The 14,506-nt window shown below is 49.9% G+C and overlaps 5 protein-coding genes across 5 annotated transcripts; all 5 read right to left on the reverse strand.

Moving 5' to 3' along the window:
• Nucleotides 1-1,660: 1,660 nt before the first annotated feature.
• On the reverse strand, nt 1,661-2,685 carry SEPMUDRAFT_136805 (uncharacterized protein). Its single transcript, XM_016902802.1, has 2 exons — nt 2,362-2,685; nt 1,661-2,242 (listed from the first exon to the last, which is right to left on the reverse strand). The coding sequence occupies exons 1-2, from the start codon at nt 2,583-2,585 to the stop codon at nt 1,822-1,824; spliced, it is 645 nt and encodes a 214-aa protein (XP_016756082.1). The 5' UTR covers nt 2,586-2,685; the 3' UTR covers nt 1,661-1,821.
• A 1,290-nt stretch (nt 2,686-3,975) lies between these two features.
• On the reverse strand, nt 3,976-5,882 carry SEPMUDRAFT_112016 (uncharacterized protein; the record flags this gene model as incomplete). The annotated part of the gene is made up of 4 exons (XM_016900952.1): nt 3,976-5,136; nt 5,201-5,266; nt 5,327-5,578; nt 5,646-5,882. The coding sequence occupies 4 exons, from the start codon at nt 5,880-5,882 to the stop codon at nt 3,976-3,978; spliced, it is 1,716 nt and encodes a 571-aa protein (XP_016756083.1).
• A 609-nt stretch (nt 5,883-6,491) lies between these two features.
• On the reverse strand, nt 6,492-8,099 carry SEPMUDRAFT_152293 (aspartate-semialdehyde dehydrogenase). The gene is made up of 3 exons (XM_016907355.1): nt 8,000-8,099; nt 7,681-7,941; nt 6,492-7,628 (listed from the first exon to the last, which is right to left on the reverse strand). Exons 1-3 carry the CDS (start codon nt 8,091-8,093, stop codon nt 6,820-6,822), a joined length of 1,164 nt encoding a protein of 387 aa, XP_016756084.1. The 5' UTR covers nt 8,094-8,099; the 3' UTR covers nt 6,492-6,819.
• Nucleotides 8,100-8,949: 850 nt separating this feature from the next.
• On the reverse strand, nt 8,950-12,434 carry SEPMUDRAFT_152294 (uncharacterized protein). The gene is made up of 3 exons (XM_016907356.1): nt 9,918-12,434; nt 9,529-9,862; nt 8,950-9,443 (listed from the first exon to the last, which is right to left on the reverse strand). Exons 1-3 carry the CDS (start codon nt 9,999-10,001, stop codon nt 9,388-9,390), a joined length of 474 nt encoding a protein of 157 aa, XP_016756085.1. The 5' UTR covers nt 10,002-12,434; the 3' UTR covers nt 8,950-9,387.
• A 7-nt stretch (nt 12,435-12,441) lies between these two features.
• SEPMUDRAFT_152295 (uncharacterized protein) lies at nt 12,442-14,286 on the reverse strand. The gene has a single exon (XM_016907357.1). It carries the CDS (start codon nt 14,212-14,214, stop codon nt 12,607-12,609), a length of 1,608 nt encoding a protein of 535 aa, XP_016756086.1. The 5' UTR covers nt 14,215-14,286; the 3' UTR covers nt 12,442-12,606.
• Nucleotides 14,287-14,506: the final 220 nt, after the last annotated feature.

The following is a 14,506-nucleotide window of genomic DNA, read 5'->3' on the forward strand; positions in this document are numbered from 1 at the left end:
GAAATTTCGAAAAAAAAGTTGTAATACCGGGTAAATGTATTCATCTTTGTCGGTACTATCGCTCGTTTTTCGGTTCTTAGGTCGAAAAGATAGGGAGAGATCGAGAAAATGACGGAGGAGGATAGAAGCGTATAATCGAGGCGTGTACGAGGCGAGGCAAAGGTAGAGTGATTAATATAGATAGAAAAAGGGAGCCTGCTATTTCTCTCTATTCTAGAAAATAAGGCCTTTCTCCAAATGTAGAGGCAAAAAGCAAAAACACCTACTTTGTATATAGGGGCCGTAGAGAGAGGAAGAGAGAGAGAGAGAGAGAGAGAGAGAGGAGGAGGGGGGGGTTACGAAGTGCTGCGAGTTCCTCTCCTTGCTCCTCCTTCTGCTTCCGAAGCGCTACGAGCTCTAGTCTTCGCTCGTCTTGTTGCGTTCGAAGCGCTGCGAGTTTATTCTTTTGATTCTCTCGGTGCGTACGGAGCACCTCGATAGAACCCCTCGTTAGTAGGCTATCGGTTGATTCACGCCGTTCCAGGTCTATATCGTTAGTAAGCTTCTTATTTGTACTCTCCAGGCGGCTGATCTTATCGGTCTGCTCTTTTTTCCTCCTTTCAAGCTCTCCGTTTTTGTCTATCAAGACAATTATCTTTTTGAGAATAATTGTATTCTCTGCTCGTACTGCTTCTTGCTCTCGATCGACTACGAACTAGTTTATCTCTTGCAGTCTCCTAGATGTCTCTGCTAGTATCTTTTTCGCCTTTACTACCCGGTTCTCTATAGGAGTCCATGTACTAGCTTCTTTCTTCAGAGATACAACAGTACTCTCAAAGTCGGGAATACCTGAAATCATATCTTCTACTTTCCGGTTCTGTTCTTTGGCCTTTGCCGGTGTGTCGGCATTGCTTAGATCCAAGTTAGGACGTAGCCGAGAGATAGGTAAAGGGTACGAAGAAGATATATATACCTAAGATCTTAGTAGGATAGAATTCTACTCTCTTCTCTTCTCTCTTCTTCTTCTCTTTCTCTCTACCTCTAAGATTATTTCTCTTTGTAAATCGCTTCTCTTCTAAGTAGCGTAGTTTCTATTCTCTTATAAGAGAGAGAGAGAGAGAGAGAGAGGATATTAGCAAGATCTTAGTAGAATAGGATTCTACTCTCTCCCTTCCTTTCCCTCCCTCTCTCTCTAATACTATAGTATCTATTCTCTCCCTATCCTGCCTCTTACTAAGTAGTATAGTCCCTCCTCTCTTATAAGAGAGAGAGAGAGAGAGAGAGAGAAAGAGGAAAAGAGGAATTTTTCGAAAAACAGAGCCCGCTGAGTTCTTCTCCTTGCTCCTCCTTCTGCTTCCGAAGTACTACGAGTAGTTAGACGTAAGGTATCAAGTACGAGAAAGAGATATATATAAGATCTTAGTAGGATAGAATTCTACTCTCTCCTTTCCTTTCTCTCCCTTTCTCTCCCTTTCTCTCTAATACTATAGTATCTATTCTCTTTCTATCCTGCCTCTTACTAAGTAGTACGGTCCCTCCTCTCTTATAAGAGAGAGAGAGAGAGTGTATGTGTGTGTGTATGTGTATGTGTGTGTAAGAGATAGACTCTACTCTAGTTTTTCTATCTCTGTCTCGATCTCTTAATTGCCTAGAGACCTTGTCTTGTCTTCTCCTAAAATTCTCCGACGAAGATTCGATTTAAATCAATACAATACTGTAAATAATATACCTAGACACTAATCCTACTAAGAACCCTACAATCGTAGTCATATACCTCCTTCATTTCCATATCTCTTATCATAAACCCCCAATAATGAAAAAAAAAGAAAAGAAACTTCAAACTCAATAATATCCAGGCGCCTGAGGTCCCCGCGTAGTCGTAGCCGTAGGCGTCGTACCCGTCGTCATAATCATCGTGGGACAAACCTCCTTCGCAGAACACACAGTCGAAGTAACCGTACCTGGCGACTTCGTCATAGTTGGAATTTTCTTCGTAACGACATACGTTTCCAATTTCTTCGTAACAATCGCTTTTGGACTGCCCTTCTCGACTGTCGTGTACAATTGTGGTACATTAGAGACAAAGGTGCAAGGTTGCTCGGAAGTGAGTGTGGTGCGGACTTTGGAGTCTTTCCAGTAGGTGGTCAGGTACGTGGTCGTGAGAGTTTTGACGATGGGGGTTTTGGTGGGGATTTCGGTTTCGTAGGTGAGAGTTGTTGTGCCGATGGATGTGGTGGGGAGATGGGAGGTTTTGGTTAGGGTTCTGAGGGGAGTAGCAATAGCAAGTTAGTGGATGTTTTCTTGTGAGTAGCGCAGATCCGACCAGGAGCCAGAGAGAGAGAGAGAATGTAGCCTGTAGCGGAATGATTGATGAAGACTTACTTGTCAATGTAGATTGTAGTGGTATACGGCTTGTACACCGTCTCCGTCTTCGTCTTCTCGTAGTAGGTTGGAACCTCCTTGTAGTACGTAGAGTAGACGGCCTTGCAGGTCTTTGTGGTGGGGCAATCCTTCTTAGGCCAGGGGTTGTTCTTGCCGTAGAAACGTCCATTTGAGGTAGCGGAAGCGAGGGCCAGCATGGCGGCGAAAGCGACCGTGAGCTGCATCTTGAGAATGTGTCTGGTGATGATTTGAAAGTTGCAATATATGGATATGCGTGATATGAAGCGAGAGTGATGAACGAATGTTCAAGCGAGTGTGGTGCGGATGAAGGTTGCTGATGGTCTGCTGATGGTCAACAAGGAGCAATGCGATCTATTCATATATGATGCGTAAGCTTGGTTCATTGATGAATATGGTGCAAATAGTCCATATCTACATTCTATAGCTCAACGTTGGCGTGGCATCGTTACGCTATCGATTGTCACTAGTAAGCAGACACTGCTGGACGCCTATATTACTGACAATGCAGCTCCGCGTGCATGTGAGGGGCAAGCTATAGGTGGTTGCTTCGAGCGCCATATGGTTTCTGTACGCGAGTCGAAGAAAGGCGAATCGTTACACTTTCTTAGGAGCGTCTGCTCTTCGTTCTACAGCCGAGAGGGTAAGGACAACAGACGAAGTTGTAGGAGGCCTTCATCTCGAGGTCGCCCGAGCGAGTCGAGCCTTCGTTCGCTAATTAGCCGATTAGAACTCAAGTCGTCTCGACCTATAGCGTTGCCAACACCTCCTAGTCTATCTTTGCAGATGAATTGTTCCTTCAGGCTTCGAATGCCTGCTCATCACATTGAGTATACAATGGTATATACCCGTCCATGACACAGCAGACTGCCATGGACTGAAGCTGTAAAGGATCGACGACGATCTCAGAGAGTCAGGTGTGAAGCCAGAAGCATGCATCAATTTCCACAGTGCATAGGTCGATCTAGTCAGCAAAGACTTGTTGATAGATCCTTCCGGTGCGTTCTTGGGACGAGTGATAAGGTATATAATGCAAATATGAGGAAAAGAACAACGTTGACGGATAGGCTCGAAGGAAGCCAGTAAGTGCAATGTGCTGATTGCTAGTCGCATCATACTCACGATATCAATATTCATATTGGATGTAAAAAAGAGCAATGGGGAGTCCAGACCGACAAGTGAGGTGAAAGAACCTCCTATGGAGCCCCTGGCACTAGTAGTTACGGCCCGAGCGCCAAGCTCTCTTCGGGTTCCATAGGTAGTCTCAGCCCTCATCCTTCCTGCTTGGCAAAGTAATCGTGTGCATCGGCAGCGAACAAGAATGCGCAATGTATAGACTGCCAAGACATCGACGAGAGTCATGGGAACATTTTCCGGCGCTCTCACTATAGCGCAGAAGTCAGTGCTCTTGATGGGCGGGTAGCATTGTCCTCACTTCCACCACCACAGTAGTGCCCCTTTCGAGGCAGAAGTCCCGGCCTCCGCGGACTTGCTTGCAACACGCCGCAGATTTGACCATCGTCCCCTTCACGATAAACCAAGTAAAAGGCTTCCGCGCGCGTGAGCACCGCATGATCAGGCCAAAGGTATCCCCGACTATGAAGAAGCACCACCACCAACCGTCGACCCCGTATAGCTCCTGTTGTATGGACCACTGGCGATACCTCCTTTGCCTCCATCTGCATTCCTGCCACCCTTCAGTGTATCCCATACAAATTTCACGAGTACAGGCACCCATATGGTCACGGCGATGATCTGTCCCAGAGACCAGGCTTTATGGTCAAGCACGAGATAGCCCAGTACGCCGTGATTCACGAGCAAGCGTCCATAGGCCTTCAGCAGCAATATACTCAGCGATATCAATGCCATCTCAGTACCGAGTAAAACGAACCATTTGGACCTCGTGAGAAGAGAATGGCGGGTATCGAGCTTCATCTTCGCTAGCCAGATGAGGCACCGTTGGTGCTGGACGAGGTTTTCGTAGTATTCCCATTCCTGGCGATGAAGTAGCCAGTCCCGTGTGACTTGGAACAAATTCTGTCGTTTACGGTCGTCGTCACTCGCTCCAGCTGGCTTGAAGACTGTCAAGTGATCGATAATCATGCAAAGCTGCACGACCAACGCAAACGCGATCATGCCAAAACCTCTCGACGACGCGACCGCGTTTTGCCAGAACCAGTCGAACGACCAGCAGTACTGTGTCGGAGCAATGCCATTACAAGAAGGTGGCCCTACGCTCTTGATGTCGACTTTCTGTATCTCACTCCGGTGAATTGTCAATTCCCACGTGGTGAGCCATGTCACGATTGCGAGCCCTACAGAGCACGTGGAGACGATCAAAGAGTAGCTGTCCTTCCTGCCCATTTGTCTCAGAATCATCAAACCTAGCAGAACGGGAAGATAGCCTCCCACGGCAAGGTTGAAGAAAATTCCAATGTTGTTCCAGAATTGCTGCCACGAAGTGCTCTGGATGTCTGCTAGGTCGTGAAGCGCAATCATACAAGCGATTTGAACGGCAAGCATGAAGAACACTTGCGCTTTCTGGAAGTCTGCGAGTGCTTCAAGTAGAGCGTTGTGGACTTCGGAGTCCTTGAGCTTGGCTTGTGCGGCGTCGGCTAATGACCAGGCCTGGGGTGCATTCTTCCTGGACATTCGCCAATAGGCGAAGTAGAAGTATCGAGCCCAGTGCTCGGTGATATGCCACAAACCCCACGCTGAGAGCACAATGGCGATTTGCATGAGATAGGAGACGAACACCTGTGTTCCCCCCTTTTCATCAGCTGCGTGAAGAAAGTCGCAGACTTTGGAACGCTCAACGTACACCGATGCCTCCGATATCTGGATTGATCGCTGCATTGAGGTTGTGGCAGATGTCGACGTTGAAATCCTGGTGAATTGATCAGTACGTTACATAAAAGTTTTAACATATGAAAAGCGCGGTGTTTACCAATTCGTGATATGTGAGTCTGTGCTTCTTGGCATATGCGGAATTGGATGCTTTCGTTTTCGAGTCTTTTGCTATGCAGGCAGGGAGCTGTGGATTGTCGTGACAGTAATCTGTAAGACACGTCGTGATGACTGGCCATCCAGCGAACAGCTCCGAAGTGCTGTCGTTGACAATATTAAACTCTGCAGCACCAGATGAGTTCTTACCAATGATGCTGCCAGAGTGTATAAGCTGGGCAAGGATAGGGTACACCTATGAGAGGTCAGTAGTTTCATACGGCGGAGAGGGGGGGACTTCTTCTTTTGAGAGGCACGCATACCATACAGTTATAGAGAGTATAGGAGTTGTTAGTCCACACTTCTTTTGGGTTGGAGCAGGCTGCAGTGCAGTCATGTCGGGATTTGTTGCCGTCGATCTGGCAACCTCTTTCGTACAGGATAGGGCGACTGTCCATCACCTGCACGTCGAAAATGATACTGTCCCAGTCGTACCATCTAGGCCCATGCCAGAACTCTCTTGTAGTTACATTGTAGAGACTCGGAGATTTCGCAGTCATCTTGATATAGCTACTAATGGACCAAAAGCTTCAGTACGCCTAGTGCCTGAAACAGGACGGGAGATCCTTATAGCTAGCCAGTTGCGCACGTATATACAGCCTTTGGCGCTCGCCGATAAGGATAGGCCGCATGCTGAGTGATAAGCACATGCTGACCCGAATGAATATTCAGACCATGGTAGTGTTCCTCTATGCTGTGTCACCTCGAGGGCATAGGGTACCGCGTAGTTGTGTATACATGAGCTCTTGAAGTTCTAGCAATGCATACAAAGTATCGTGAGCCTGCGAAACGGAACCATTGGCTGCAATGTTACTGAAGTAAACAGATACTCATTTGGATCTGATCGCAGATTGCGTCGTGGTTATCATGTCCATAAGTAGGGTATGTGGTGGCTCCCACATGCCATTATGTGTAACGATAAGCAGCCTCGCAACCAGATCAGATGAAGCTGCGTGAATGATATGAGCGAGAGCTCGCTTGAAAGGTTCCAGCGTAAGCACGCTTGCATGAGATTCGGATGGAATCATCTCCAATCGAAAGTCAATACGGATCGAAAGTGTATTCGTAGACCCCCGAGAGAGACCGAGCTCGACATAGGTAGGAGTAGTATAGGATATGCGGTAGCTTGAATGTATCTGTTAAAGCTATAGGTAGCAACTTCGAGACTATTAGACACCTGTCAATATTATCGAGTCTCCCGACCAATACGGCGAGGAGGCTTGTATTTCGTCTGTTTACCAGCTGTAAGGCCAGAAAGGATCTTCGGCGAGCCCTTGATCACCACCTCCCGTATTGGCCTATATGCCTCCGTTGATTGACGAGCGGGGGCTGATTGGCATTATATTCCCCAGGAGTGTCGATGCCACGGGCTCTGATGCGATGCAACGCCTCCTGATCCCAATACCCTTGTGTGTGCTCAATTACAATTCTGGCCATCTAGATATAACCTCTCATAACCGCCGCCTCAGCATTGAGGATGGAACTACCAGCAGCTCCAATGACAGTATTATGACTGAGAGCCACAAACTTGATATCAAAGATTCCACTCTCATCTTCTCGCACTCGTCCCACAGACACGGCATACCCTCTGTCCAACTCACGGTCCAGTCTGGGCTGCGGACGATCGGGCTGATCATCATCAAACAGCACAATTGCCTTCTCAGGCGCAGAGGGACATGAGAGTTTCTGAGCGTCACTCACATATGCCTTCAAAGCCTCTTTCACCTCTTGCGCGCTCGGCGGGGGTTGTTTTGCGAATTTCAACGACACGCACGCCATGTGGCCGTCCAACACGGGCACACGATTGCATGCAGCTGATATCCGAAGAGCACTCTGCTCTGTGAAAGCGTTCTTTTCCGTGTTGATACCTCCTAGAATCTTGCGTGCTTCTGTCTCGAGTTTATCTTCTTCTCCGCTGATGAAGGGAACGACGTTGTCGATGATGTCCATGGAGCTGACGCCGGGGTAGCCTGCTCCGGAGACGGCTTGCATGGTGACAACGGAGACGGTGTTGATCTCGCCGAATTTGGCTTGGAGCGCTGCAAAGGGGATTACAATGCCTATGACTGCGCAATTGGAATTGCAGACAAGGAAGCCCTTTTCGAGTTGAAAGTGGGAGCGTTGGTGCGGGATCAGGTCGAGATGGGGGAGGTTGACAGTCGGGACAACGAGAGGGACGAGAGGGTTGCGGCGGTAGTTTTTGGCGTTGGAGAAGGTGGGAATGTTGGCTTTGAGAAAGGCCATTTCTGGGGGGACATCAGCAACGACTTTCGGAGGTGGAAGCCAGGAGCGGTATACCAGTATCTTCAGCAACATCGCTGTCCAAGCCAGAGAAGACAATATCGACTTCACCCTTGAACTCCTCCGGAGTGCAGCTCTTCACCACCAGCTCGCCCAGAGCCTTGGACATGGGCGTAGCTTGTTTCCACTTGACCGCATCTTTGTACGCTTTCCCAGCAGAGCGCGGCGATGCTCCCACGGCAGTGAGCTGGAAGTGAGGATGTTGCGCCAACAGCAGAATGAATCGCTGGCCGACACTGCCCGTGGCTCCCAGAACACCTACCAAATGTCCATCAGCATTGGAGATGGTGTCGCTGGACGTGGACGACTCACTAACCGCACCGCTTTGGAGGAAAATTGGAGTGGTTGACTGCCATTCTGAGGACGAGATCGTGGCCTTGTTCGTGAATCTGATGTTTGGCTGTTTCCATTGGGGAGGAAGAAGAGAGGACGGTAGAGAATATGAGTAAGTCGAGGCGAGGAAAATAATGTCGGAAACTCTATTCATGACGCACCGATGGATGGCCCCTCACTCACTCACACACCTTGTCCTCCCACTCCTTCTCCTACCACACTTCACTACACCATATTCCCGCAAACAATCCCATCTCAAACAGAGGAGACCCAACTCCCACCAAAAATCATGAGACAAAAGACCCCCCGCACAACTAACAAACACTATTAATATCATCACATACCTCAGTCCACCCTCCCAGCCTTACCCAGAAAGCAACCCCTGGGAAAACTCCCTACCTCTATCCACTCAGACAATAAAATCTTCCTTTATCCTTCACCTACCCAACCCCCCCTGGACGGAACACCATCATCCTTCACCAAACGTCAAACGCCATCTTTCCTCATTTAGATACTTGCATACATACCTGTGGACACTGGAAGCTTTATATCAGCAGATGTATACGAGAATTCTATCGAGAAAGGTATTTTTGGTTAGAGGTTGATTTGATAGGTTTAACTACGCTGTATTGTTTTCTGCGATTTCAATGTCTTTTAAGTATTATAATCTTTCTAGGTACCTACATACCTAGACTCGGGTATTCACTCTAGGACTTGATGTTTGGGAAGAGTTAGTAAATATAGAATTGTAGGTTGATTAGATTCGTCTGCCTAGGGCTTTTAGGGTAGTGTTTTGTAGAGGCGGGTTTTTCTTTCTGAAGACCAATATTTCTAATTATTAGTTTGTTTGGGAGGGAGGGGTTTTTGGATATCTTCCAAAAGATTGAATGGAAAAAAGGGAAAAAGAGAGTTGAGCGACAAAAACAAAAACACCTTCCAAATAGTGTATATATTCCCATATCCCCCCCACTCAATTCGAATACCTAAAGTAGGGTATATAAGGTATATTGGGTAGTTTTTTTGTCTTATTCGTTGAACACACACACTGTCAAGAACAAACAATAAAAACGAATGCTAGTCAAGCGTCTCGGGTCGGATTCCTCATCATCATCAGCATCATCATCTTCTCATCATATCTCGCATGCTTCATGTGTCAAGCTCATGTCTTCGGTCGGAAATTTCCCCATCGTCAAAATATCATTTCCACTGACAACAAACAACAACAACAACAACAACAACATCGTCATCGTCTTGCTCTCAGCCCACCAGACCACACCACCAACACCAGATATTACAGTCCTTGTGCGTTCACTCCCCCCACCATTTGCGCGCGCATGGGTCTTGTTGTGATTCTGGCTCCGGGCGAGACATTTAGTGGCTGCCGGTGCAGTAGAGACCAGGAGTGCAGTAGGTGGACCATTGGTTCCCTATCAGAACAGATGAGTATTCGTATGGTTGGGGTATTCAATGAGTGACGAAAAAGGGGGAAGAGTGGGGGGGATCAAGACTTACAGTTAGTTGGCCAGTAGGTGTCCCACTTGTAGCTGTAGGTGTTGTACTGGGCGTACAGAATGTAGATGTACCAGACCTGTGCGGTCCATCCAATGGTCTGGTAGTCGTTGATGCTCCAGTAGTTGTTCGACCAGCAGTCCGATGGGAAATATTGCCTTGCCTTGGTCAAGTCGTAGTCGCTAGGCTTCTCACCCTGTTTCTGTTGAGCGTATGTCCACGCTTGACTGTGGATCGAGCCGAGCTCATCGCCATCGATGTCGCGGGCCTTGAGTGCCGCTGGGGCGGCCTCTGGCTGAGCAATGGCGGCAGCTTCACGGGCTACGATGCCATTCTCCTATGCTAGGTTAGTGTCTTTCGGGGCGGAATGGGATGAGGGAGAGAGGTCGTACCGAGACTGGAGCTGGGACTGGGCCAGCGATGGCGCTGCCGACCGAGAGTGCGGCGACGGAAGCGGCGATGAACTTGAACTGCATTTTTGCTGAGGAGTGAGGGTTGATGTGGTTGATGTGGTTGCGAGGTTGATGATGAGATGTTCTGAACGACCGTTGAAGTAGGCTGCTTGAGTTGATTGGAGTTGTTGTTGTTGTTGTTGTTGTTGTTGTTGTGCTGGTGATGATTCTTTCGTCGGAAGGATAGTCTTACTTATACCTTCTTCGACAATGAGCCCTCAGGCTTCCAGGTGAGCTTTCCGGCCACTCGTATACCATAATTGAGAGACGGAGTGTCATCGCCTGCCATCTTTGGAAACATCTGCAGGGTATAAGCTCTGGGAGAGGCTGAGGTGCGTAAGAAAACTTGGGCTTCACTGGCCACAAGACCGGAAGCAAACCATGTACCCTGCCGGAGCATCGCCGCATCCATTCCTTTCCTTTACGTAACCTGGTGCACTCTTCAGACCAACAGCCCAAGGAACGCAGAGGCTCAGCACAGGCTAGGTCTCGGCAGGCTGCGAGACTTTCTTCAACAAGATATGTGAGATCCGTACGAAACCTTTTCGGGGCGCCCAGCTCTGCTCGCGAATGATTGGCGGTGACTGCTCACGTCCAGGTATTGCACCGACACAACTGAACAATACGAATGAGTCACCATGTTCTCGGACACCATGGAGACAGCTATGTGTAGGCAAGAATAGCAGTAGACGCATGATTTTGCAGCTTACTGCCAGGTACGAAACTCGATCGAACCGGGTAACAACAAGCAACGAACAGTTGAGAGGGTCGAGATGGTGATCGTCTTGTCCCAGCACTACACTCTCTCCCGGCTGCTGGGAAATGTGCTCATGCTTCAGAAGCTTGTGTGTCATCTTGGCTTCAAGGTTAAGCGTTCTCCACAGACCAATATCATTTTGCCATCTACAAGTGATTCTCACGTGTCGCTACTGACGGATGCCACTGTACCGTATCGATCGAGTGCCTACAGCTGGTCGGGCTACGTAGAGGTGACTCCACTGGCAATCTGCCAACACAGACTCCAGGAACTTTGTGACACTGTGCTGGCCAGTTGATGCTCGAAAGGCCTTCTGAAGATGGAACGTTCTTTGCGAGGTCCGTTTAAGGTTTTGAATGACAAGGCATCAAACCAGGAATGTCAGATTTGCGCGCCAGGATATGGTATGGCTGAGTGGCTGACACAGCCTGACAGATCTGCTTTTAGGAACATCGAGGCCAGGATCCATGCCGTCACTCGTGTTCCTCCGCCGCACTGTGACGATGAGTGAGACGCTGTTAGGCTCTGCTCTGGGAAGACTTGACTTTGCTGAAGCCTGCACATCCTGCGCTCGGATGGGGTTGGAGAGGTGCGGACTGCGGAAAGGGACGAGTGCCAAGACGGGGGACGTGCTCGAAGGCTTAGGTGCCTCTATACCGTAGGCATGGAAAAATATGCATGGGTATATGGTCTTCTGGCGGGCAGTCCGGCTTTCTGTTGACCGGCGAGGCTGTTCCCAAATCTGTAGCTGGCGGCCTCTGCATACCTTGGTTGGTGTTGGAGACACTGCTGTCAGAATCAGGTGGCTCGCTGGAGCAACTCAGGCTGGAAATTGCAAATTGATAGGTTGATGCATACTGCACATGTGGGCTCGACAGCAGACACGGTGTAGTTGATGCCAGCCACTCCTACGGTATACCCGGGAGCGACCGGAGAGAACAGACAGACTGCAAGGGTTGCGGTACGAAGAGCTGTGATGCTTGCATCCCACCCAGCAGTCTGGTTCTGGTCGGACAGCGTTGCCTGCGAGACGGCGAGTCCTGAGGATCTCTCCGGGACTTCGGGTGTTCGGACAGTATACCTCAGGCAGGAAGTCAGACCGCGAACGAGGTCACATACCTAATTTGTCAACCCGAGAAGCCCGTGATCGAAAAGAGATGCTAAGACATCGAGTGTGTATGTGTACCTGTATGTGTTCTCACACCGCCAAGAACGATATAGCTTCCCAAAGCGGAACAACGGAGGCTGTCAGCGGAGCGAATGGAGCGAATGGAGCACATCGACGACACCACATGGTCCACACCGACCTTCTCCTCGTCATCCGTCAGAGCGCGACCTGCAGATGCCAAGGATAGCAAGTAAGATACTGTGCGTTCATCGAGGGTCTCGATGCTGTTCCGCTCACTTCCACGCCGGACATCCAAGTCCAATATAAGTCGCACGCCTTCTGCGGAACATGCGGTCCCTTTAGACTTCGATGTGGCAAGAATACGTCTGTCTGCCACTGGCTGCCCGCCACGAATCCCGATACGAGAACGTCCAGACACGGACAGCAGGCATTGCATCACCAATCGCATGGGATTCTCGATCATCATGCCTTAGGTTCCCTTCCCCTCGTCTCTACAAACGGAGCGGCTTTCAATATTGACACACAGATTCGCGATGCGAGGACCATTCACCAGCACCAAGATCGAGACGAGACTCTTGTCAGGGCCAACATTGAGCGAGGCATGCTTCCTCACGCGCAGCTCATACTTTATGGAGAAGCCGAACGAAATACGGCAACGCAAAGACAGCTAAGATCCATGGCCAAGGCTCAAACAAAGGGCATCTATACCTCGCAAATCTTGCTGGGATGACCGTGCCGCCTGGCTACCTACTATCGTCACCATCGTCTTTTCTGCCCTCGAAGGCAGAGCTGTTGCCGTTATAGAATTCTGGGTTTTGGTCATTCATTCTCTTGGCCTCTGCCCTCTGGTCTGCCAAAGTCTTCACCTTGGTTTTCGCAGAACCAATCGATTCTGCAGACCCATCCAGGTTTGTAGGGACACCTTCGTCCTCCGAGGCGCTGCCCGAATATCTAGTCGAGGACGCCGTGGGGTCTGCAGCAGTAGGCCCAGACAACCCAGGCACATAAGAAAGGGCAGAACCAAGAACATTTGACGCGCCATTTGCGAGAGCATAGGTCAAGTGTAAAGCGCTACTCATGTAACCTCGACCAGCATTGCCAGAGTATGCTTCGGTGTAGCCCGCGACAGGTACTAGGACCAAATTCGCATTCGGTGTCAAGCCCAGATCCGCAAGCGTTTGATGTTCCTCACTGACTTCTATACTTCGGCTCGGCTGTGGAGCAACGATCTGTTTGAATGTGAAAGGCACATCTGCAGCGTTGACATTGCCCTGATCCGCAGTGGTTGTCTTGATCCAACTGCGCACATTGTTGTCGAGTGTAGCAGAAGGTTCAAAGCGTCCTTTGATGGAAGTGCCATCGAATAGTCTGACCTGAAGGCTACACATCCCACCGGCGCCCATGCGACGCTTGCTCGCCGCGTCTACTGATATTGGAAGGCGAGATTCAGAGAGCGTCTCCGCAGCTGCACGTTGAGAGCGCGCCCTGCGTTCTTGCTTATCGGCTTCAATTTGCGCGAGAATTCGTTCTCGATCTTTCTTGGCTTCATCTTTGCGGATCTTCTGCTGGGCAAGCCAGTCTCGTCGGGATTTCTCTTTCTCGGTTTCTTCGACTGCTCTACCTTTCCCTTTGTCGCGAGCCAGAGCTTGTGCTTCCTCTCTCTTCCGCGCGTTGGCACGAGCTGTGCGTTCCGCTTTCTCTGCGGCCGCCCGTCTATCGGCCTCTACTTGGTGACGTTGAGCGCGATCTGGAAAGAGAGCAGACATATCAGGGTTGGGCGTCGATAGTGTGGCATTGCTGCTGTCTGATGAGCTTGATATGGGCGGTTCCGTCTGCGTAGATGGTATGGTAGATTGTGCTGAGCTGGAGTGTTCAGGCTCTTGAGTGTCTGTCGTTACTGCGGTGGGAGGCTGCGACTCCATAGGCTCTGCTGCGCCGGTGCTAGCACTCGCGGCTACACCACTCTCGCCTGCTGTCTCTTCGTTCAGACTCGCACAAGCCGTGTGAATGCGAGCAGTGAATTCGTCACAACTCACACCACCTTCAATCTTGTCGAGCACTCGGCCTTTGTCTATCACCACCAGTGTTGGACTAGTCGTGATGGGGCAGAAGGCGGCAAGGAAGGCAGCCTCTGTACTGCCATAATCCAGCTTTAACAAGACTGCTCGCCGATGCAGGGCAGCTATACCACTCCCACTCCCACTCCCACTCCCACTCCCACTTCCATTCTCCAGCCATTGCTCTTCCCAGATCCGGCTCTCGTCGTTGTCAGATCGGACGAAACATGCCACGAGTTTCTGCTCCTGCAGCGCTCGGCCAATACCACTCTGGAGGTCACCTTGGTGGAACATGACTGAGGTATGGATGGTGTCTGGTGCAGAGGAGAGATGGCATAGAAGGAAGGGAGGAGGTGGTGTATCGAGTTCGCATGTACATGTAGGAGGTCAGGTTACCGGGTACATGTACGGAGGTAGCTGCCCCCACCTGTCCCGTCGCGGTGCTGCTGGTCTTGCTTACATAAGCGAGCGCCAAGAGTTCGGCCGAAAGGTGAAGCTGTCGTGGTTCTAACCCTTCCCCTTCCCCTTCCCACCATCAACCACCTCACGATACTACATGTATGCGACATCCATCTCTCCTATGCGT

Source organism: Sphaerulina musiva (genome assembly GCF_000320565.1).
Source record: "Sphaerulina musiva SO2202 unplaced genomic scaffold SEPMUscaffold_13, whole genome shotgun sequence".
In the NCBI taxonomy this organism is placed as follows: domain Eukaryota; kingdom Fungi; phylum Ascomycota; class Dothideomycetes; order Mycosphaerellales; family Mycosphaerellaceae; genus Sphaerulina; species Sphaerulina musiva.

Bases quoted from the DNA above. Each gene is read 5' to 3' on its own strand.
- SEPMUDRAFT_136805 (XM_016902802.1), bottom strand. From the start codon at position 2,585: ATGCAGCTCACGGTCGCTTTCGCCGCCATGCTGGCCCTCGCTTCCGCT. The intron at 2,243-2,361 runs GTAAGTCTTCAT...TACTCCCCTCAG, and splicing joins ACTACAATCTACATTGACAA to AACCCTAACCAAAACCTCCC.
- SEPMUDRAFT_152293 (XM_016907355.1), bottom strand. From the start codon at position 8,093: ATGGAAACAGCCAAACATCAGATTCACGAACAAGGCCACGATCTCGTC. The intron at 7,942-7,999 runs GTTAGTGAGTCG...GACATTTGGTAG, and splicing joins TTTTCCTCCAAAGCGGTGCG to GTGTTCTGGGAGCCACGGGC. The intron at 7,629-7,680 runs GTATACCGCTCC...ATGTCCCCCCAG, and splicing joins CGATGTTGCTGAAGATACTG to AAATGGCCTTTCTCAAAGCC.
- SEPMUDRAFT_152294 (XM_016907356.1), bottom strand. From the start codon at position 10,001: ATGCAGTTCAAGTTCATCGCCGCTTCCGTCGCCGCACTCTCGGTCGGC. The intron at 9,863-9,917 runs GTACGACCTCTC...AACCTAGCATAG, and splicing joins CAGTCCCAGCTCCAGTCTCG to GAGAATGGCATCGTAGCCCG. The intron at 9,444-9,528 runs GTAAGTCTTGAT...CTGTTCTGATAG, and splicing joins CACCTACTGGCCAACTAACT to GGAACCAATGGTCCACCTAC.
- SEPMUDRAFT_152295 (XM_016907357.1), bottom strand. From the start codon at position 14,214: ATGTTCCACCAAGGTGACCTCCAGAGTGGTATTGGCCGAGCGCTGCAG.